Below are 23,191 nucleotides of genomic sequence, written 5' to 3'. Positions count from 1 at the left end.
AAATGAGCATCCAACAAACCAACGAGTGACGGGTGTTAATTGAGACATCGAAAAAGCACCAGAAAGTGTCAACTTCTGGTCCAGAAAAGTGTGTTTCAGTTGCTGTTCGTCTGCAATTTATTCCACTGGCTGGAGTCTCTGTTTTCTGAGTAAAGACACTGTAAACAAAGACCATGTGCAAAGACCAAAATCTTCATTCAGACAACAAAACATATGGGTAACTGAGGAAGGAGATGAAGTCCAAAATGGTCAAAATCGCACACGTCTGAGCTCAAGCTTGAGAAAATCTTTTGGAGCGAGTAGCTAGCTGTGAGGAAGAAAGGCTGTGTGTTTTAGCTTCTTTATGTCTTTTCCACCACTCCCCATCTGTTACTCTAACCACACAAAAGGAATACAGCAAGAGTACACAAAAACCCATATTGCTTTGTGGAGAGGCAACACTATCCACCAAACTACATGGCAAACAAACACCAAAAAGCAGGATAACCCGGCTCAGCACACATCGGTGTTTACTGAAAAGATGATCCGTGCAAGTCAGGGAGACACACATGAATTCATGATGCCTCCTCATCCTCATCATGAATATTCCCAAAACGGCTCTTCCCTGATCTGTGGGAGATTCTTTTCTTTTTGGTACAAGCGTGGACCCCCTTCCCTTATTCATAGTCCCCCCCTAAATCCACCCATTCACTGCCTATAGGCCCTGATCTCCACATGAAATGATACCCCTCTTTCTCCTCCACTCTCGCAGCCTTTAAGCGCCCATATGCCAGGCAGCGAGGAGGCTGGGAAAGCCCATAATTGATCAGTAAGTCTTGGCTGAAAAAGTGTGACCAAGGTCAGCCCCCCACGAAGCACGCAAGAGTGGCTTCATATACAGATTTATTGGGAAATGTGATGGGAGTTCTGCAGAGCAAACACGGGAGTATTTGTAGACAGACTGAAAACTTTTATCACATTGTAGAATTAAGAAAATAAGTACAATTTCCAAAAAAACACATTCTCTTAAAAAAATGCTATTTTTATTTATTTTTTAAAGGGGGGGAAATAAGTCATAATTTCTCTAATTTTCTCACATTTATTTCATGTTTAACATTAACTAGAACATAAGAATACCACAGCTGAAAAAAAGTTACACTTTGTAAAAATCAAACATTAAAAATCTAATGTTATAAAATTGTCACAGTAGCATGTGTCTCATTGATTCATGTGAATAATTGATCATAATAATTGATTTGCTTTCATATAAGAATGAACCATTTTCAGCCTTGTGCATTACCTAAGTGATGTTAGAAGACATGTTTATGTTTCCTTTCAAACATTTCACACAAAAAAACATGTTTGGAGAAACAAAAGGTTTCACGATGCATTCAAGGGGCCGAGAAAATGACTGATTTTGATTCTCTTTTTTTTTTAACTAACACACTCTCACTTTCTCACACTCACACACACGTACACAGTAGCACTGGCTATAAAATTTCTCATATAAGGGACACATAAATTTATTTTTCTCTCTTCCACGGGAAGAAATTAAACTGTAGTAACTCTACGACAGAAATGCAGCAGTGGAATGTTTTCCATCTCACACATACCACAGTTCCAGTTATGTTGAAATCACACAGCAAAAAGACAAAAGTCTCTAATGTTTCTCTGTACCATAACACCTCAAATTTTTAAACTTCCACATGTAAGCAGCTAATGTTAGTGAAGTACTGTATGTTTTTTTATTCACAGTGAAGAGTAAAAAAAAATCATCCAGTGCTGTTGAAGGTAACCTGGTGGTGGATGTTTAAGAACTGTTGAGTGTTGGTCTGTGTTGTAGAGTGTTAACAATTTAGGTAGTTAGGAATAAATTGATTCAAATATGCTTGTTTATTTCATTGCTGCAATTTGATGAGAAGATTGAAACCACTCTCATATTTGTATCATAAAGATGTAGCCACAGTCGGCAGCTAGTTAGCTTAGCTTAGCACAGAGACTGACAACAAGGGAAGAAGCTAGCAGAGACTCCACTACACATAATGTCAAAAATTAAACAGTTTTTATACTTTGTTCAAGTATGGATCAAACTAAGTGAGATGCACAGAGTAAGTTTACCTCTGTTTTGATTTCAGGCTTTGTGCTGAGCTAAGCTAGCCTGCAGCTGCTGCTATCTTCATATATTGTGCACAGACGTGAGAGGAGTATCAATCATGTCATCAAACTCTCGACAAATACGAGCTTCACCCATGTGACCCCGATATTAAGGTTTAAAACCAGAGTATTTGTCAATTCAGATGAGATGAAATCAAATAAACTACTTGAATAAGCGGCTCACAGTGTCAGTGTCTTTTTGCAGTGAAAGGCCTCCTCTTTATGGGAATCCCGGACTTATCCAGTAGACTCGCTGTGTTTTAACCAAGATCTGAAGATCACACGTCCGAGCTCAACTGCAGCTAAGACTTTAGATGAAGGTTTAGATTGAGCCTGTGCAGTAGTTTACTTGTTGTTGTCAGAGGGGGTCAGAGTTCTGGGATTGTGTATCATTGGCGTAGGTGACTGTTGAGGGTTTGGGGGGCCAGTCGGTGTCATCCTGCAGCTCCAGGGCCACATTCATGTAGCGCACCCTGGGGGGCTTATTTCTCCTGCAGAATAGCCAGGAGAGGAAGGACGAGCCCCAGTGGTCATTGGCCTCCTACAAACATATGAAGTTCGAACATTAGACAGCTACTGAATCAGGAATAAAGGTGTATTCAAGGAAAGCTTAATAATGTAGTAATTTAATTTCTGTAGTTTAAGTTGCGTTAATTAATAGCATTAGTTTCTGTCTAAAGTCAAGATAACAAAGTTTGAATCTGAGATTATGTACAAATGCTTTTTTAATACTTATTGCATTTATATTAAAAATAAATTCTGCACTTAGGAGGAACTTTTTTTACCTACAAAATAAACCTTCACTCTGAAATTCATTGAATTCATCTGATGGCTTTCTTACATGAGACACAACTGGTTAAATAAATTCACCCTTTTGTATTGTTTTTAAATATTAGATGACATATTCAATAATACCCATTTTCATTATTCACATATATAAGATTCAGTCTCTGTTGATTTAAATGGTCAAAAAAAAAGAGCGTAACAAATGTAAACAACAAGATGCATAGAGTGAGAGCAGATATAAACCAAAAAAGGCAATCTTCCAGACCTGAGGTGTGTCAGCAGAGGAGGTCTGTGAGGGGCGATTTACCCCCTGATTCTCTCTGAAAACAAGCCTCCACAAGATGATGTCAAGGATCAAAATCTACGGGAGATTTCAGTAATTTGAGAATCAGCCCATGGTGATGATTGGGTTACAGGCAAAGAAACGCAGAAATAAATAAGTCAAATGGAAACTCAATAAAGGACTCTTTGATTGCATTCATTTGATGGAAGTTCAAAAATCAACACGTGCAAATCACAGATGTCTGATTTGAAAAAAAAGGAGATCAGTCACAGCGGGGTTGTAGGGCGCAATGCTTCTATAGCGTACCTCCAGCATGAAAGACATGGCTGCATTCACAACCACAATGATGGCCAGAGTAACCCGCCAGTCATGAGGAACACACACGATCTGTTGAGGCAGGGCAGGCGGAAAGACACTCAATGCAACACAAAAAAATCCATCACACATTTCCATTCACTACATTCAATGTCAAACCTGCAGTTATTCCTAAACTCTTCTTTCAAATTAAGACATTTCTCTGTTTCTTATTTTCAAAGGTCCAGTTCTTCAAAGGATGAATCTGGATCACAATGAATTCCTGAGATTTGAACATCAATGCACAGCTAATCCATCTTACTTTAGTGTAAGATTTTCCAGGCAACGTTTCTCCGAAGACAGAAACTTATACAGAACGCTGGATTTTGAGTGAACTATACACAGCATGACAACAGGTGCCGCCAGCTACGTTAGGAATACAAATAAACAAAATGTAACTATAGGAATATTTAATGGAGGCAAATTATTTCTATTTATCTTTTTTAAGTCTTCATAGGTCACCTGTTATCCTATGAACCTTTAATAGTTACATAAAGTGCAGAATATAAAAGACATTTATTTTGACCTTTTGGTGTCTTAAATCCACTGTTCTCATGGGATCAGGGAAACCCAGATTTTTGGATCAACATAAACCTAAGGTGTGATCCAGATCCAAACACAAACTGGAACTAGGAATCAAATCTGATGTGAGAATCCTGATGTGTAAACAACACATTTTCAGGACTTGGTCCAGTTCAGTAGCTGAAATCTTACGAGATCACTCTTAAAAAACTTGACAGAGGACATTCACTCGTCTTTCACACCAAAAGCTGAAAAATAAAAACCTTACGTCCAGGAATTTGTCGATGGCAGGAATGGGATACAGCAAGATGAGGAGGAGAAAAGTATACAGGCCAATACAGGACAGCATGAATGGCCCTAACGAGACGGAAACAAAGAAACACAGGAGATCACGTGAAATGCTGATTCTTAATTTGCAAGCACGTCACACCTATGAGAAAGATGAAAGAGAAATGAGATTTGAATTGTACAAATGTATCTGTTATACTCATCCTGAAGTGATGAAAAAGGTATTCAGAAAAATAATGGGCAAATTGATATAACGGGATTTCTATTTAAAATAACAACTTCAAGTTTAAAGTCAATAAAAAGGAGTATAACTGATAAAAAAATATATTAATAATATTATAAAATGATATATTCACTATAGTTTATAATTATAACATTCCTTTGCATGTTCTAACTATTTCCATGCAAACAATGACCTCTGTCCAAACACATGGCTCTTCAACAGCTCGCAGTAACTCTTACAGTTCTTGTAGCTGGGCTGTCTGAAGGGCTTCCCCTTGGAGAAGATGATGGCCACAGAAATATACTGGAAGGAGGAGACGTAGAAGAGGGAGGTGTTCTCGTAGTTCCTGATGTTTTTGTGATCATGGGGGTTTGTTACATTCACACCGGGAGAGACGCCGAAGCTGGAAACGTTACAGGCACTGCAGGAGAGAGGAGACAGAGAAGAACACACATCATAATTTAATTTAATAAAGGATTGTTATACGATATCAGAGTGCCTCGGACTTTCAGTTTAGACCGCCTCTCCACACTTTTTGTTATCAGGACAGTCAAACTCCCCTCTTCATGAAGAGCACCTGATTCCTCTACATTTTTTGACCCAGTGCAGCACTCATTTCTACCTCTTTTCCTTCATCATACAAAGTTGTTTTATTAATCCTGATGTTTTAGCCATAATGTGTTGAGAAATTGGTGCCGATAAATCAAGTTTGACTTTGATTTTGAGAAATATAGTAAATAAGAAACACCTTTAAAGCCATAGCACCATTTCTAACATAGGATCCCTGAATACTAACCAAAGCTATACAAATGTTTTATTCTTTTACAATGAGTATTTTATGGTTTCTTTTTGCACTTCTGACATGCCTCTATAAAATGTAAATCTAGGTAATACACTGGACTTTGACACGATAATGATTTGTGGTATATTTAACTGAACTGGCTGCAAACTTTAAACTACATTTAGAGAAAAAACATTGATTGATTAGTCCTTTTTGTCTTTTCGGTTAGTTTCCCCTTTCAAAAGCTAATTCTTTATTTTTTTAAAGATTTATTTTTGGGCTTTTTGGGCCTTTAATGGAGAGACGGGACCGTGGATAGAGCTGGAAATCCAGGAGAGAGAGAGAGTGGGGAATGACATGCGGGAAAGGAGCCACAGGCTGGATTTGATCCTGGGTCGCCCACTTTGAGGACTACAGCCTCCATACATGGGGTGCGCGCACTAACCACTGCACCACCAGCGCCCGCTAATTAATTATTTTAAAGGGACTCAAATAATACATAACAAAGTCTGAAAATCAGCCTGAGCTGTCAGTTTGTTCAACTTCATTTGAATCATTTGACTATTTTAATAATTGTAGATTTGAATATCAACCACAAAGTATTGTAAGCACTATTAGTGACCATTCTGATTTTTCTCCCACATTACTCACTCTGACTGAGGCGTCCATGTCTCGTACCAGTTCTGCTGCCTTACTAGGAGGAAAACCAGGACCTGGAAGACTAGCGAGGTGAGGATCTGAGTCAGGACAGAGAAGAGCAGCGGGCCAGAGATCAGACTGGACGGGGGGCGATGGCACACCAGCTCCTTCCAGGCTGGATTCAGACTCACTGAAAAAACAGAAACATTAAATAAGTAGCTCTCCAAAATATTCTCTACTCTTTATATAACAACAGATTTAGAGCATCGATTGTTCGTGTCATTGTGCTTTACTCACTGGTGAAGGCAATGATGAGGATGATGGCGACGTCAATAAACAGGAACTGAAAGTCTCCCAAGTTGCTGAGGATCTAAAATATCAGAAACATCACACAGCAGCAGAGAAATTGATCTAAGTGTCAAATTAATAGGACTTAGTTTGAAGGAATAAACCAACCCCCCCCCCCCCCCCTTATGTCATGTGGGAGCCAAACCAGTGCTTGCAAACAGATGGCACTAAACAGTACCGGTAAGTCTAACGAACTAACAAACTAAATGCTGCATCTAGAATTACACTTTGTCTTAAATGATGTTTTGCCTTTTCATATTTTAGACAGAGCATGGGAATAAGCACAATGGATAAGATCAATGGAGTTTATTGTGCACTAAGAAGAAAACCAGATTAATACGGATTAATTCATCATATTTTTTTGGACTATGTGTTCAAAGTGTCAGGATGAGAAACAGTGTTGTGTTTACCGAGTACAGCAGAGTCACGCTGACATACTGAATGATGCTGTAGAGCGCCATGAACTTAAACACACAGAAGGATGTGATGAGAGCAGCTCGACCCTCCCTTTGAAAAGCAGGAGAGTTAGAGAGAATCAGTGACAGGAAAACAGTTCATACTTCATGCTTACTAGCTCAGAAAGTTTCTGTCACAGATTCAGTTCACGCAGTAAACATCACAATCCTAAACTGAGACTGTGTAGAAGAGTCTAACTGTGAAGCCTTCGCTAAGTGATCAGATCACGACTGAATCAATGGTCACAGATACAACTGACAAAGAGGACTTTGAAATCATTTTGGAAACCATTTGTACCATACAGTTAAGTGACATGATTGCGATGTAACATGTATAAGACACCCTGAGGAGAGAGAGAGTACCTGATGAGGTTGGGGACACAGGAAATGTTGGCGGTGGTGGAGGTGAAGGGTGAAGCTACAGATGCTTCGAGCTCAGACAGAGAGATCCCGCTGTGAGCTCTCTTTAAAGCCTGACACACACACACACACACACACACACACACACACACACACACACACACACACACACACACACACACACACACACACACACAGAGAGAGGCTTTGTTTATTTCAAGCACATAACATTTCAATATTAGCGAAAAGAACACTACAATGTGAATGTTACTTTTACTGGGCTGCAAATTTCATGCTCAAAAATTGAACATTTCCGACACTTGTTACTTAATAAGTATTAACATGGAAGATAATGCTTAGAATAACTTTAATTATTTGTTATTAATCAACAGTATGAAGGGTTAATGTACAACTTGGAACATTGCAGGTCTTCCTACATAAATGTCAACACATTTTGTTAAGTGGTGATTTTTGTCATTTTTATTAAAGGATTTAAACACGCTTATTATAACACGCACAGATCCTGGGGTCATCAACATGTGAGCTGGTTTGAGAAGGTGACATCAGTCTGGTATAAAATGGGATGAATATGTTTCACAGTGATGCCACATATGAACAAATCTTCTCCGTATAGTCAGCAACATTTTTCATTTTTTTGGGATTACCCTGAAATAACCTCATTAGGAAGAATGACATGTACCCTCACAGTACAACAGACACTCATGTCGTGACTATAATCCACACTTACTCCACAGTCATTAGCGCCGTCACCACACATGCCAACGGTGTAGCTGGGAGGGAAAACAAAGAGGGTTAAAGTTGAAGATTTGAATCTATAAAAATGTGTAAATGGATTAAATCTGAAAACAGAAAAAAGAAACATGAGACTGACTCGATGCTCTGCAGGACTTCCACCAGCTGAGTCTTCTGGTCTGGAGCCATGCGAGCAAACACTGTGGCTCTCAGCACAAGCTGCAGTGCCCCCATGTGGAGAGAGTTAAAAAAAAAAAAAAAGAAATACAGCAACATCAAAATGACAACCTGAACTACATTTATATATTTACACAACAGAACACACAACGTTAGATAAACAGTGGGTGTGTTTATGAGTTGTACCTTCTGGACGAGCTGAGGGAAATGCTCCATGATGACAGCAAAGGCTCTTCCACTCACTGCAAAGTGATATTTATGTTCCAGCTGAGTGACCCGTTTGTCATATCCCTCCTCCTCCTCCTCCAGGTTCATCTCTATAGTCTGAGGATGAGGACACCACATGAGTCAGTGAGTGAGCGGCAGAGCATCAGAAAAACTACAAAACACAATGAAACCTTCTATTCTGTGAAGAAGACTTTATCTGAAGCTTTTAAGCCTCTATGTAAACACATTACTCCGCTCTAACCTGAAACATTTATTATTCCTCAGTTTAGGAGAACTATTTTTTTTCACAATGATATGAACAAGAGGGGGAGTCACCTTCCTCACCCATTGCTCAATATTCCATCTAATATCAAAAGTTATCTTGTGGAAGAATTTCTTTTTGTTTTTTTAAACTTCACTGACTCGTTGTTCATATACAAAAAAAGATTTAGAAATTCCCTGTTTTAAAAAATGTTTTATTAGATACAATGGTGATGGCTATTTGAGATTGTTGTTGAAACCAGGGGTGTGTGGGAATTACACTTGCCTTATTTAATTGTACTTAAAGGTTTATATCTTTGGGCCTTTTATGCCTTTATTTAGAGATAGGCCAGGTATCAGGGAGAGAGAGAGTGGGCAGTGACCGGCAGCAAAGGAGCCAGAGGTTGGATTTGAACCCGGGCCGCCCGCCTGGAGGTCTGAAGCCTCTGTACATGGGGTGGGTCCACTAACGACTACTTTACCTGCGCACCGTCTCCTCCATTTTTTATTTTTTTTTACATAATTCCTACACTCTTTCATTTCATGGAGTTTAATAGGTCTTAAACTTTATCTTTGAAGCACTGATATGTTTTATTTTGCATATTTGAAATGCCTTCAATATGCCTTTCTGATAAGGTTCTTATAATACCCATTTTCATGTTTCTATCTACCACACGTGCTTTTAAGTTTTCTTTATTATATATTTTTGTTGAAACAGATAAACTATTGCTTAAATATAAAAGTGTGCAATAATATATCCCTTTGAAGACTTTGACACCGCTCCTGTTTTATCAAACTCTGCAGAGATTATTTCTTTACTTTAGATTCTTCAGACATTTGAAAACATCATAAATCAGTGCAAAGACATGCTAACACTGAGCCTTCAACTCTCGTACTTGTACAAACAGTAAAACTGTTAAGCATATGATGTGTTCACATATTCTCCTTAATAAGCATGCTACCTTTATATGCATGTACAAATGTTTGTCTTGTGTTTTATTCACTCATTTCTTCATTAGTCACTGGCTCTACGTCGGACTGACTCCAAAACCAGATGGTTCATCTCAAGGGGCTATCCATCAATAAACAGAATTATTTCTCTCTCACCTGGTGGTCTTTGATGGTTTGATTGTTTTCAGTGTAGTGCCAGGTGATGCTGGCGGGTTGAGACTCTTTTGGAGGAACAGCGTCAGCTATGATCACTTTCTCATGTGTGCGAACCATCCCACAATCCCGAGCCACAGATATCGCTGTCAACATGTTGTCACCTACCGGAAAGTAAAGGTACAACAGGAAACCATGACATGAAGACAAATGTAATTTATATAAACAAAGAAGCTGAAGTGATATTTTACCTGTGACCATCAGAGTACGGATGTTAGCTTTTCGTAGTTCCCGTAAAACTCCGGCAGTCTCCACTTTTATTTTGTTCTGCATGATGATCAAACCGAGGAAGTCCATGTTGGTTTCTATCAGGTCCCTGAACCAAACAAATCATACAATACATTCATACTTGCAGATGTTTTTATTTATTTATTTTGAATCCTGTTCGACTGATTTGTCGATTTGTATCGTAGTGTAAGATTTAATTTATTCCCTGAATGTTTGAAAAACATCCACAATCGATGGAATTTGCCATTTTGTAACAATAAAAAGGACATGTGGGCAAGACACTTAAAAAATCATTCCTTTTAAAGTGCACTTTGATACTGAAGACTTTTGAAATCACAGCTAGAGCCTTTCTTGATACTGCCACACCGCTTAAGCGTCTGTCCTCACTTGATTGTGTTAAACGTTGATATTGTAAGTTTATGACATCATCACGTCACTTAATGTTTGCAGAAAACATGCATTTTTTCTTTACTATTATACGGCTGTGTTGAATACTTGATTCTGTCATCCAGTCACGTGTAGCAATGCTTTGCTTTCCCTCGATAGATCACCTAGGAGAACAGACCGCTCTTTTTAACCCAATCTGGAGAACTAACTGTAATCATATCGATCCACAGTAAGAAGTCAGCTTAATTTGAAAAAGAGAAAAGAGAGCATAACAACTGAGGAAAGAGGCTGAAGGACGGAAATGTGTACGTTCCAACAGAGACATCTACAGAAGTGAACATGGCACATGAAGTAACAACAGGATGTGTGGTGTTTTAAAGACTAGACAGGTGCTGCTCTGACTCATGAAGATCTGTTCCCCTCCTCCTCTCTCTTCACCAACAGTTGAAATGTTCAGCTGAATGTGAGTAATAACAGCTGGTTTAGCTCTTTTTGTGAAGGCTACTGAGGTAACCGTTGCCATGGACACAGCTCTGTAGATTCTTTCTTTCTTTTTTAAATTAATGATATCCAAATCTATATTTTGTTTCAAATTACTGATTGATGAATTATTGTAGGAGTAATAAAAAAAAACATAATACTTTGTCTCACCCTGTCAGGTTTCTATTTCCAAATTACAACCTGTTCGCTATTGAACAACCCTCACACACGATTTAATGACTTTAAATTGTCTTTTATTGATTAAGATAATATTTGAAGTTTGTTGGATGTCGGATTTTGGGGGAATAAAGGTTAGGGTCTGTCTCTGATAACATATATTTGTTGCCCTTTAACTCACATTGCACCACATCTTATGGATGTGTTGCTTAATAAAAGGTCGGGGCTTCTGTTGGTTCATTGCATTTCTTAGTGAACAGATTCCTGCATGTCACTGAATCATTTTTGCTCTGCTGCAAATATTTGGATATTATGTCATCTGATCTGCTTTTGTTCAGCAATCAGTGGAACTGGGTCATAGTCATATTCATCATAATAGGAGTAATAATAGACACATCAGAAAATTACCAGTCTTAACAGAGTGCCATAGCTGCAGGATGTCTCTGTGTGTATTGTGAACAGTGTTATCTGTGGAGGGAGCGCTACCTGCTGAGGCTCTGGACTTTGTGCCAGGAGAGTTTGGACTCCAGCTGTCGATGTGCCAGAGCGATGACCCTGAAGCCCTGCCTTGTGTAGGTCTCTAGAGTCTCTGTGAAACTCTCTGGGACTGAACAGGACAGAGACGTGTCAGTGTGGCCTTTTCTGGATGAGTGCAATACTTTAGTAAGCTTAGGAGGGATTTGGTGATAAAATGGTCAGTTACTCTGTGCATCCTCACAGACATGACATATTAAAGACAAACATATTCACCCAAAAATAACCATGTAGGGCGGAGGAACATGTCTGACCTGTTTGCTGTTTACAGAGGACGGCCACAACCTCTGGTGCTCCTTTCAAATAAGCATCCATGTGTTTCTCCCCCAACCTCCGCACCACCACACTCATCCTCTGCAGGGCCGAGGAGAAGGGGAACTGACGCACAATACCGATCTCACAGGGCTGAGGAACAAAACATGCAAGATTTATACATGTCATATTTAAAAACAACTTATTTCTTAACTTATTAACTTAATGTACACTTTCTTACTGTGAGTTATTTGATTAAATCAACTTTTCCTGTTTAATAAAAATGAAGCAGTATCCATCAGATGGTTAGCTTAGCTTAGCATAAAGACTGTCTACAAGGACACACAGCTATAACGGCTCTGTCAACTAAACAAAACCTACCAACCAGCATCAACTTGTCATTTACACTTGGTACAAAATGAACGAACAAGATATAAAATGCTAATTAGTTAGCTTAAGAGTTGCTGGTTGGAAGATTTAAAATATAAGGATATGGCTAGCTTTCCGTAAGTCTAGCTTAGCATTAAGACTGTAAACAATATGAAATTAAAAATCTTGGGGCGGGGGGTATAATCACCTAAATAGCTTTAAAAAGGATTCAAAGAAACTGTGTTGTTTAGTTAACTAAATGGGGACAGAGCTAGGCTAGCTGTTTGCCCCAGTGTTTACTATTTATGGTTAGCTAAGGTAACCGACATTTACTTCACTTTTTACATTCACAGTTGAGAGTGGCATCAATCTAAATTGGTTTTGATATATACCAAAATATCTAAGTACATTCTTAATAATTATCAACTTTTACTAAAATAGTCAAACTCACCGATATTTCAGGCAGCTCCTGGACAAAAACAGAAGGATTTCAGGACATTATGAAATTCTGTGTGGCATTCAAGGCAGGATTGTTTCAACATGTCCATGGATAAAGATAAGTCAATGTTTACTGATCAAATGAGAGTCACTGTACCATGTTCTGGGTCAGCGGGTTGTTCTGATTGGCTTCAGGGACGATGTGCTTCGGAGGTCGCACAACTGTGGGCATGATGGGATTGTGAAGAGCTGTCTCCTCCTCTGTGGGCTCTTCTAGGATCTGAACAAAACACAGTCATGTAAACAGACACTAAAGTAATCTTGTTGTGACAAGAAGGTAAGTCCAAGCTTCCTCGTGTTCATGCTGGAGTATCCATGGTACCAGACTTTTACTGTCCCAGCCAAGAAGAACATTTTTTTTCTGCCAAAGAGACTACCCCTTATTCATGAGCAGACTTTTATCTCTGTTTGCTGAGGTGCCAGGGACTGAGCATGTCGGTAGAAATCTTCGCTTACCCAGCCTGTAGCGCTGAACATCTTGAGGTCCAGAGGGTCTCCAGAGAGCTCGCCCTCAATGTTGGTCAGTGAGTGACAAGAGGCCATGCAAGCCACAAACGCAGAGTTAACCAGACTTTCTTTGGCTGCGTCAGACTCTGGAGGAGAGAAGCTGGAACAAAGGGAGGATCTCATTAAATCATTAGATAAGTATAACATTATGGCTCAGTATGAATGAAGTATGAAGCCTCCCATGAGCAATGGTAACACCAAAGCAGTTTTATAGCCTGATTCTGATCCTAGCTGTGTCACAATGGTATGAACATCATACCATTATTATACTGTTATAATATAACGGCTCAGTTGGTAGAGTTGTCGCCTCTCAATCGGAAGGTCGAGGGTTCGATCCACAGCTGAGCAACATGTCCTTGGGCAAGACACTTAACCCTGCATTGCTCCCACTGCTTCGGTGTATGAATAGATTAGTGTTGTACTTACTCTCTGATGTACGTCACTTTAAATAAAAGCGTCTGCTAAGTGAATTTTAACATCTTGTATCATGTAACATCATAAACAAACTGTAAAATGTGCTTTTCAACACGACTGAAGACAAACACATTCTGTTCTTTTTAGTGTTTTCAGTTTTTGTTTATCAATCTGAAGAAATGGAGACAGATGTGATTGTTAAAATTAATTGGGCTCTCTTACCTGTCCCCTTCAGCTCTCTGAATGCCCCACAGGTCCAAACCATCCTCAGTCAGAGTACCAGTCTGAAGGAAACATAGACAGGTCACAATGTGCTTTAACATACCAACCCAGGCTTTGTAAATGATACTACAAGTTTTAGACATAGATGCAAATAACCCTATTTTTTAATCTATTAAATCATTTAATTAATTTACTGAAACTCCTTTAAAACCAAGTTTCAGCTTGTTCGTGCAACAACATGCACACATCTTTAACGTTTAGAAAAGTTACTAAGAATGTATCAAAGACAGTCTTAAAAGATAGGATAGTCAGAAACATTAGGTCAGTACAAATGTTTTCATCCACAAGAATCCACAGTCTTATATTCATTGAAGATAAAATACTTTTTAGGAGGAAATTAACAACATCTTTTAAGTGACTTTAACCATCTCTACAATCACGAACAAGCCTCTGATTTCATGCTGAGAGTTATTATTAGCTTAAAGACAGAAAAAGGAAAATATGTAAGGAACATTTTGGAACATGAAGTCGTACAAATGCTCTGGTTAGTATGGGTTTTTTTCTATCAATAAATCCATTAATGATTTGCATTTTTTCAAGCAGCTTGATGTTTTTACCAACGTCATCAATATCCAAAAACAGCACCACATCAGAACATCATTTAGTTAGGTTTTCATGGTCATAAAATCATGAATGTCATTCCTCAAATTAAAAAGCACAAGAGGGATTTGATGCATCATAACACATTTTTGTGCTTTCTGAGTGAGAACTTTGGAGTCTGATTCTAATTTATGTAATGTTGCTGGGAATAAGGACTTCCAAGAATATATTCTGATGAAACACGATCAGAAAGAAAACAAAATGTGATTTCAGAAAGAAAATCAAAGCTGGGGATCCGAGTACCTTGTCGAAACAAACCAGGTTGAGTTGACCGCATATGTTGATCCTCTGAGGACTGATGCAAAAGATGCCGATGTGCTTCAGGCGCCGCTGAGCGTACACGATACCAGCTGTCATGGCTGCTGGTAAGGCGGGGGGCACGGTGATGGTGATAATGTCCAGAGATTCAATGATGATGGTTTTAGCTGGAACCTGGACCATCAACAAGTGACATCAGTGAGTTGTCATTGTGATTGAGAGACAGTTTCCAATAGAATGACAGAACCAATGCATCCTCATTATGAACAACTATTTCCAACAAAGTACATTAAAGGTCACATATTGTGCAGAATACACTTCACCATGTCTTTCTCACACTAACGTGTGTCTCTAGTCTGGCTTCAAACCCCCCAATTATGAGAAAAGTCCATCCTCTCTGTCTTTTGCCTGCTCCACTTTTCAGAAAAAGTGTGCTCAATCAGGCCATTTGTAGATTTTGGGTAGTAACCCCTCCCCCAGGTTTGTGACACTCCAAAAGGTGTTTGTTCTTGCCTTCTGAGTCTTCCTTCTCACCGTAAACAGTTTGGCATGGTGCAAGAAAGCCCAAGCCACCCAAGCCCTTACAGAGGGGCGTGGTCAGACACAGCTCATTTACATTTAAAGCTACAGACACAGAAACAGCCTGTTCTGAGCAGGGCTGAAATAGAGGGGTTTATAGTCATGATCAAATACAGGATCAGAGTGGATTTTTGGCAAGAAACGTCACAGACATATTTTGGGGAGGTCTGAAACATATTTAAACTTGTGGAAAAGGAATATAATATGTGACCTTTAATTTACCTGAGTGTGGCTATACAGAACAACAGCACGGAGACTTTTAACTGCATGTATCACTCCGCCTCAGGTGATCTGAACACCATGTAATAATGACAATTCAAATTACACACAACATTCATTAACATGATATAATCAGAATTTGTACTTTAAATGGATTATTTGACTTTGATTAAACTATTCATTTTATATACAAAGTTAAAGATGTCCTGGGTAATGTAGATGAATTGCTTAGCCAAAGTCCAGTTCAAGTCCAATTTAGAAAATGATTGTGTTGCCGAGTCAAATGAATCATTTAATAACAAGAAATAATGTACTTTTATACCGCCAACTTAAAATTTGGCGAATTGTTGTATAAAAGCAATATCACACTCATGGCCATGTGTTTGAACCGAATATCAGCACGGTAGAGATTATCTTCCTAGAATCGAATCACAGCCGTGCTGATATTCTGAACGACAGCATGATCCTTCCTGAGTCATATTGTTCAATCTAACATACAAATGTGAGAAAACGTTTATATTCCCTCTACACCAGCAGTGATACCTTGTGCATGATACTGAGTACGATGGTGTAGATGAAGCCGATCCCCGCCACTCCCACCAGACACAGCAGGAACAGGTATGCATCGCGGTAGAGTTTGAAGTCTGTGGGTTTAGGGTAGAGGATGGAGCGCACCAGCTGACCTTTCTCTGTGCTGAAGCCTGTAAAAACATTGAAGTCTTTTCATTTTCCTTTACTCATTTGGATTATTATGTTTGTGAGTGTGTACAACTCTCAGGATGATTAGTCTGTAGAACTAAATGATCTTAGCTGTGTTGTTCTCACTCGGTCTCAGTCTCACCTGTTCTCACCACCACAGCCTTCACAAGTTCACCTGCGTAGAAGCGGGTCTGGATAACTCGAGTACCACAGAACAGGGTGTGTCTCTTGTGTTCCTCTATATTGTAGCTATCAGATGCCTCCTCGCCTACACTGGGCAGACTGGTCTTAGTAACCGGCACACTCTCTCCTATACAAAGAGGGAACAAGCAGCAAACTTTTAACAGAGCAGAAAGTTACAATGTTATGAAAAGTAGAAAAATGTCAAAGTTATTTAAAAAATACAGCTTCACATTTCTCTGAAATTCAGTTAACTACTTATCTTAAATGTAGACCAATACACAGCATTGGAAACGGTTTGTTCTTTGTCTTTTTTGTTCACTTTTGAACTGTCATAGTTTCAGTTTAATTCAGTGTGTAAATCCTGTGGCTGTATTCAAGTCACTTTAATTATGATTGGCTTATATGTCGAAAAAGATGAGGACAGGTTAGTTCTTGGATTTTGTTCATATTTGAATTCGAAAAGCTCTGGCAAGAAAATAATAAAAATGACACTGAAAACACAAACGATTTCACACTTCAAATTGACCCAGACATTAAACAACCTGATTAAATGTGTTGGATTAAAGCTGGTGAAACTAATAATGAGCAAAAGTTAAAATGACCATTAGAACTACAAATTCCATCCATCCTCTCCATTGTAAGGATTCATCACTTTTGTCTTGTTGATCTTTGTGTGTCAGGAGTAAAAAAAATCTGCTAATCGTGAAAATATGTTTATTTTTGTATATGAACTGGGAAAGGAATCTGAACTCAAGGTCAATGAACTATGTTTTCCCAGATTGTTCAACCCAAAAACTCTCAGCTGAAGAAAACATGACATGACTTGCAGGACACAATGCATCGGTAAAAACAAGCTAGTCAGTAAACGATGCAATAGTATTATTTATCTTTATGTGTGTAAAAGATACCAAAGAAGTGTGTGAGTGGGATTTTTTGGCACAACTTCACCAACTACCAGATGTCAGAAAAGCTGTAAAAAAAAAACACTTGTAGTATGAAGATCAACTTTATTAGCTAATGAGCCTGACACGTTTCGTCTTGTGACTTGGTCTAATTTGTTAATAAAGTTGATTTTCAAGTGTTGCTGGAGGAAAAGAAACAAAACATTCAAGAAGCAGTACAGCAGTATTTAATTTATTGTATCCTGATTATGTTTCAGTAAGAAAACTGTGATGTCCTAGTCCTCATTTATGAAATGTTAATAGAAAACAAAAATAAATAAATAAAGTATAAAAGACAGGAGTATGTGATTTTATACCTGTCAGCATGCTCTCGTTTACGATGCAGGTTCCATGGATGAGCACAGCATCGCAGGGCATGATCATCCCATTGGCTGGAATGATGATGACATCACCTGGCACAAGCTCTGTGGACAAGGCCTGTTCAATATCTACATGAGGGACAACATGAAGGAGGAGAACAGGGAGAATGATATAAACACACTCTGCAGGAAGTACAGCGTATTAGAGATTTATAATGTTAATGATCTATTGCAGAATACTCCAAAAGATAAGATGAAGGTTAAACATGCCTTGATTTCCTCTGCACACAGACACACGGACCACACTGTGTGCTGCCACCATGTCACGCAGCATCACATATTGCTGAAATAAAGAGACACTGTGTCAAAGAGGGAGGAAACACTACAGTGAAACACACACTCAATAACTGGGGTACAAAGTCAAAGTCTGGGGTACATCTGATAGACTGACACTCTAAGTTCATTTTCAATGATTTGATCGATATTCTATGTTGATTGAGGTAACTGCAGAAAAACCTATTTCACACAGGTAGGACACGGCAGAGGGAAAGAGTGTGGCTCATTATTATCTACTGTTGTTCAGATGAGGTCGAGGGCTAGATAACTCATCTCCCCGCCCCCTTCAAAGGGATCATTTGACCAGTGAATGCACTTGCTTTATTGCTGAAAGTTACTAATTAATTGTTGATATTGCCTACTTGTCTGTTGTTTGCTCTTTGTGTGAAACTTTTATTGCTGTCTTAACCAGGACTTCCTTGTAAAAAGAGATTTAGTATCTAAATGAAAAAAACTACTGGTAAATGAAAGGTCTATCTCTGGCTCTATCTTCAAAAAGTATTTCATCACATGTCGTATTTCTCGGAGGATCTGATGACTCACCTTTTTAATAGTATACAGTGAGGTAGCTATTGAGATGGAAGACATAAAAACTATGGCGGTAGCATAATAGTAGTAGTCCTCAAAACTCCACAGAACGACACTGAAGAGCTGGAAGATGTAGAAAGGATTCAAGACCTGACGAAGGGGAGGAAGAACAGTTAATTATCGGTATGTTAAAAACAAAATGTCTGACATGCAGTCATGACAAGAACTCTAAAGTCACCTCTTTTATGAGCAGCTTAAACACAGAGGGCACTCTCACAGCAATCTCATTCTCGCCGAAAAACAACATCCTGATGGAAAGAATTTTAAGTTATGTGAAGCAAAACTTTCTCCACACACTGAGGCAGAGTAATTAGAGCTGATATGTGTGTGTGTGTGTGTGTGTGTGTGTGTGTCTACCTGTACTCCTGCAGTGTTTTAGAAAGTCCAGAGCTGTGGTCAGAGTGGATGTGTGCACAGCTCACCTTCAAATCCTCCAAGCCTCTAGAAAAGTCACACTACTTCAATTTCTACTGTCGCCGTGCAGAGCGGCAGGTACACATATGTACGACTCATTCTTTAATAAATGAAGTTCAGAGTAAAAAATGAAGAAAAAAAGGATTGGATTATAACGGGACTCTTACTGAAACACTTCAAAGTTCTGCATCACATCGCTCCAGCAGTATTTAGTGCTGTGGTGAGTGAAGTAGTGGGTCTAAGAGAAGGGAGAGGAGGACAGGGCCAGATTTTAGATTTTACAAACATACATCAAAACAAGGGAATTCTTCATATTCACACAGTTGCCATATTCAAATATATAAAATATTCAAACAGAGAACATGACAAACTGTCCTTTTGTCTGTTCATCAGCAGCTTATATCAAATAGTGAAAATCTGGGACAGCAGGCCATTTTATAGATTTGTAAAGCTAAAGTTAGAGCGAATGCTAGGAAGTGGCTGAGTGAAAGGATGAAATCTGCAGTATGACCTTATCTCTTGTAAATGGATGTCATGTGAACATAGAGAATCACTGATCCAGAATCTAAACTTAATTCCATGTCAATGAACGATTACAAACATTTTTCAACTAAGTTACCTGAGCAGTCTGTGTCTGAGAACATTTCCCATGATGCTCCTCGTGCACAGAGTTGATGCTGTTGTCTCTATTTGGTAGCAGAGATGTGGACAGCAGATCCAGGCTGTCGAAGGGTTTCCTCCCGGGGGCCACCATCACGTGAACGCTGACCCTAAACCACTGTTTGAACTCATCCTAGAAGAACAACATAAAGAATGATGTTTTTCCTTAACAATGAGTCAACCCTGAATTGTATCATTTGAAGATCAACACAGTACATTTGCAAAAGAAGGTAACACTTGTACGGATGAGTCACAAATGGCAACAACAATAAAGTGAATTCAAAATAATGAGAAAGAAGAATCAGATTTACATCAAGTAAGATACCGTGATCTAATGTGTTCCCCTGATTGTCCCCTCCTCTTTAGCATGACAGCACACACTCATTTCCTACTACAAATAAAATAATTACAATGATAATATAAAGTGACAAAGGAAGAGGTTTGTTGTTTTCATACCGTGGTCCTGAGCAGCAGTGTTCGTGCGTCCCTCAGCGACGTGTATGTGCACGTTCCCTTGACGCCCCACTCAGGCAGCCAGTAGAGCAGCAGCAGCAGGAGACCCCCCGAGCACACGGCGCCCACGCCCACAAGGACCATCTTCCAGAGACAGGGCTGGTACCCCCACACCTCCTGCAGGGGGACACACTCAGGTTAACACACGCCGAGGTGGGACCAATGCTCAGAAATGAAGCATGATTAAATAACAGTCATGTTGTGTCCGTTTGTCCCCAAATTTGCCTTTTTTTAAAAACACATATTTTGCCGAGGCATTGAGAAAAGCACAGATGTTTCCGTGCACATAAACACGCTTCAGTTCTGTTAAACTTAGAGGAAGCCATTGCTAAGCCCTGCACGAGAAGTTCTCTCTGTGGATTTTTTTTATTTTGAACAGCAGACTGTATAAAAAGATCAACGACTTACTGCTCCCCAAAAGTGAAGCGAAACATTTCTGATTCTAAAATCCAGACACAACATCCTCCTTTAGGATTCACATTCTCAATCCATGGAGCTTTATTCAATTGAGAAGACAGATACAGACGTAATGCAGATAGGAGGTCATATTTACCATCTCATCCTCAAGGCCCTGGTTTATAATCTTCGTCTCTCTCGTCTCCATTCTGTCAGGGGTGCAACAACTACGAAGACAAACACATTGTTAATGTATCTACTTAAGTAAAGGAATAAAATATCAATCTATTAACTAATATTTTCCAACTGCTCGACTACTTGCTGACGCTTTCTCAACAGCTTTTCTAAAAGTCCTCGACTCTTGTTGGTCAGCAAAGATGTTACAACTTTCATCGGTCAAGGACATAAAGAGAATCATTTCAATGACGCTTGAGGCAAACACAAAAAGTCTGAGGTGGAGTGGAGGTCAGTTAGTTCACATTTCTCATTGGAGCTGAACGGGAGACGTGGAATGTGTTTATTCAGTGTTAATCATAGAAACAAGGAAACACTTAATGTCTCAAGGAGAGAAAGATCTCTAGTGCAAGTAACAACCTGCCTAACAACAAAACTAACCTGCCTCATGGCAGCCACATTAGAAGGCACAGCGTTTCAAGCCTCTGGTGACATACAGAAGGAAACTGCTCCATGAGAATCTCCCTCATCGGTCTGGATATTTGAGTTTTCCTGGAACATTCGCTGAGATTAATATTTTGTCCTGATTGCAGATGGTTTCCTTTTTTATCATCATTCTTTTAATAAAAGGTCTTTTCAAATATTTATATTTCTTTTCAAATATGACTTTACTGAAGGTGTTTAAAGATCCTGAACAAATCAGATCTTTGCAACAAACTAACTAGCTGACAACTCTATTAACACTCTGATGGACATTAGGAAGTGATGTGCTTGAGCTAATGTGGAGTGAAGTGCAATATAGTGCTGTTATGAAAGCAACGATAAGATTGGGGCTTCAAAATGAAGCGTTTAAAAACTGATACAAAACCAAAGCTTTAGATATGTGGAGATAGAAAGACAGTACTAACAATTCCAATCATGTTTCATTCGTTTTTAATGTTACTGCACATTTTCTATCACTTCAACCACAGAAAAGAAATCTTAATTCCTTCAAATCTTTTGTAGCTGTTAACAGAAAAACAGATTAGAAATACATTTCAGACAAATAATTCAAGGCATCATTATGAGTAATGTAAGCGAGTAAGGGGTTTCTATCACCTAAGAAGACAAAAGCTTAACCCTGTATTCTCATATTGTGTATATGCTGCTGAGCACACACTTTACACTTCCAGTCACCCCTGCATGAGTCATTGGCCCAGTTCGACCACCCCGGCTCCGCCGCTGCATGAAGGAGCACCATGGTGGCAGCATCACTTGTTGGGATGCTTCACTGCTCATAATTGGGGCAAACATAAAAAGAAACCTTGTTGTTCTCTGGGACTTGGGAACAATATTACAAAGACCTCCAAACATCAAAACAGAGCTAAACAAAGCTGATCTCCACACATTTATGTTTAAGTCCTGGAGCAGCCAATAAAAGTCCAGCTCTCAGCCCAATCCTAAATGTATCTGTGGCAGATTTTCAAACTCTCTGTTATAACAGGGTCACCACTGCAACTTGACAGAAGTTTTTGCATAGACTAAGCGTGGGTGAAACTTCAGATTCCAGATGTGCAAACAAATCCACATGTACGGAACTCAACAGCTGTAAGGATGCAGAGGGAGCTTTATTTAAGGAGGCATCGAAAGTTAGGGATTAGTCTACTTCAAAGTCTCTTCAAAGTTGGAAATAGTATCTATGAGAATAGTGAGTGCAAACCTCTGTTGACTCAAAGCAAGTGAAAGCTGTAAAACAATAAAACAAAGTCCAACAAGTCGCATAGCTGGTATAGACTTTGGACATCCTGCTCTTGTTATAAAGGGTGTTGTTGAGTTGTTTTTACAACATACTTCAAGTAAGACATGTTTTATCCGAAAGAAAAACAAACCTTCAACATCGGAGCTTACTGAACCAAATATTATCCATTAACATCATCCAGAGCAACAAGATGATGATCATCTCCTGAAAGTTTCTCAAGCTGCTGCTGAGCTGTAATGAAGCGTAAACATAACCGTGCAAACTCAAAAGTCCTGCGTAGTAACGTCTTACCGATGCGTCTTCTCTTCTGCCTCAAAGCATCCCACGTCGCATACTGAGAAACCGTCGTGCGTTCAAACTTTCCTCAGACGTGCAGCGGTGTGACACATGTGCGCCTTAACAACAGAGATCCACGCTGCGCCGCCGATGGACCGTCCCAAACCGGTCCATTCAGAAGGAAGTGGGGAAAACAGGATGTGAGGTCATTAAAGGACACACTTTGAGCTTAAAGTTGTAAAAAGTCGAGAGAACTGCAGCGACGTGGTGCGTAAAGCGATCAACCTGCAGCCAAAGAGACGACGTTCAAGATTAAAAAAAAAAAAAAAACCCTAACCCCAAAACAGAGAGATTTTATAGACTATCGGCATACTGGTTTCAGACTGTGGCCGGTTTAGCAGTGACACTGGTGTTATTTCAGGTCAGTGACAGAAT

At 39.3% G+C, this 23,191-nt stretch overlaps 1 protein-coding gene across 1 annotated transcript; it reads right to left on the bottom strand.

The window, feature by feature from the left end:
• Positions 1 to 865: 865 nt before the first annotated feature.
• LOC132978807 (polyamine-transporting ATPase 13A3-like) lies at positions 866 to 22,999 on the bottom strand. Its single transcript, XM_061044125.1, has 32 exons — positions 22,772 to 22,999; positions 20,726 to 20,795; positions 20,116 to 20,289; positions 19,619 to 19,792; positions 19,167 to 19,237; positions 18,943 to 19,026; positions 18,764 to 18,833; positions 18,541 to 18,675; positions 17,932 to 18,004; positions 17,659 to 17,790; positions 16,360 to 16,527; positions 16,062 to 16,219; positions 14,706 to 14,894; positions 13,803 to 13,864; positions 13,116 to 13,266; positions 12,757 to 12,879; positions 11,795 to 11,945; positions 11,493 to 11,613; positions 9,926 to 10,050; positions 9,678 to 9,838; positions 8,289 to 8,426; positions 8,065 to 8,144; positions 7,921 to 7,963; positions 7,176 to 7,285; positions 6,768 to 6,864; positions 6,307 to 6,379; positions 6,022 to 6,199; positions 4,829 to 5,010; positions 4,347 to 4,435; positions 3,509 to 3,589; positions 3,185 to 3,280; positions 866 to 2,674 (listed from the first exon to the last, which is right to left on the bottom strand). Exons 2-32 carry the CDS (start codon positions 20,774 to 20,776, stop codon positions 2,492 to 2,494), a joined length of 3,723 nt encoding a protein of 1,240 aa, XP_060900108.1. The 5' UTR covers positions 20,777 to 20,795; positions 22,772 to 22,999; the 3' UTR covers positions 866 to 2,491.
• Between the last annotated feature and the right edge of the window lie 192 nt (positions 23,000 to 23,191).

Source organism: Labrus mixtus, chromosome 8 (assembly GCF_963584025.1).
Source record: "Labrus mixtus chromosome 8, fLabMix1.1, whole genome shotgun sequence".
Lineage (NCBI taxonomy): Eukaryota > Metazoa > Chordata > Actinopteri > Labriformes > Labridae > Labrus > Labrus mixtus.
This window is presented reverse-complemented; position numbering and strand designations above follow the sequence as displayed.

Excerpts from the sequence above, each read along its gene's own strand:
- LOC132978807 (XM_061044125.1), bottom strand. The coding sequence starts at position 20,776 with ATGGAGACGAGAGAGACGAAGATTATAAACCAGGGCCTTGAGGATGAG. Across the intron at positions 19,238-19,618 it reads CTCAGACACAGACTGCTCAG|ACCCACTACTTCACTCACCA; the intron begins GTAACTTAGTTG and ends CCCTTCTCTTAG. Across the intron at positions 17,791-17,931 it reads TGTGTGCAGAGGAAATCAAG|ATATTGAACAGGCCTTGTCC; the intron begins GCATGTTTAACC and ends TCCCTCATGTAG.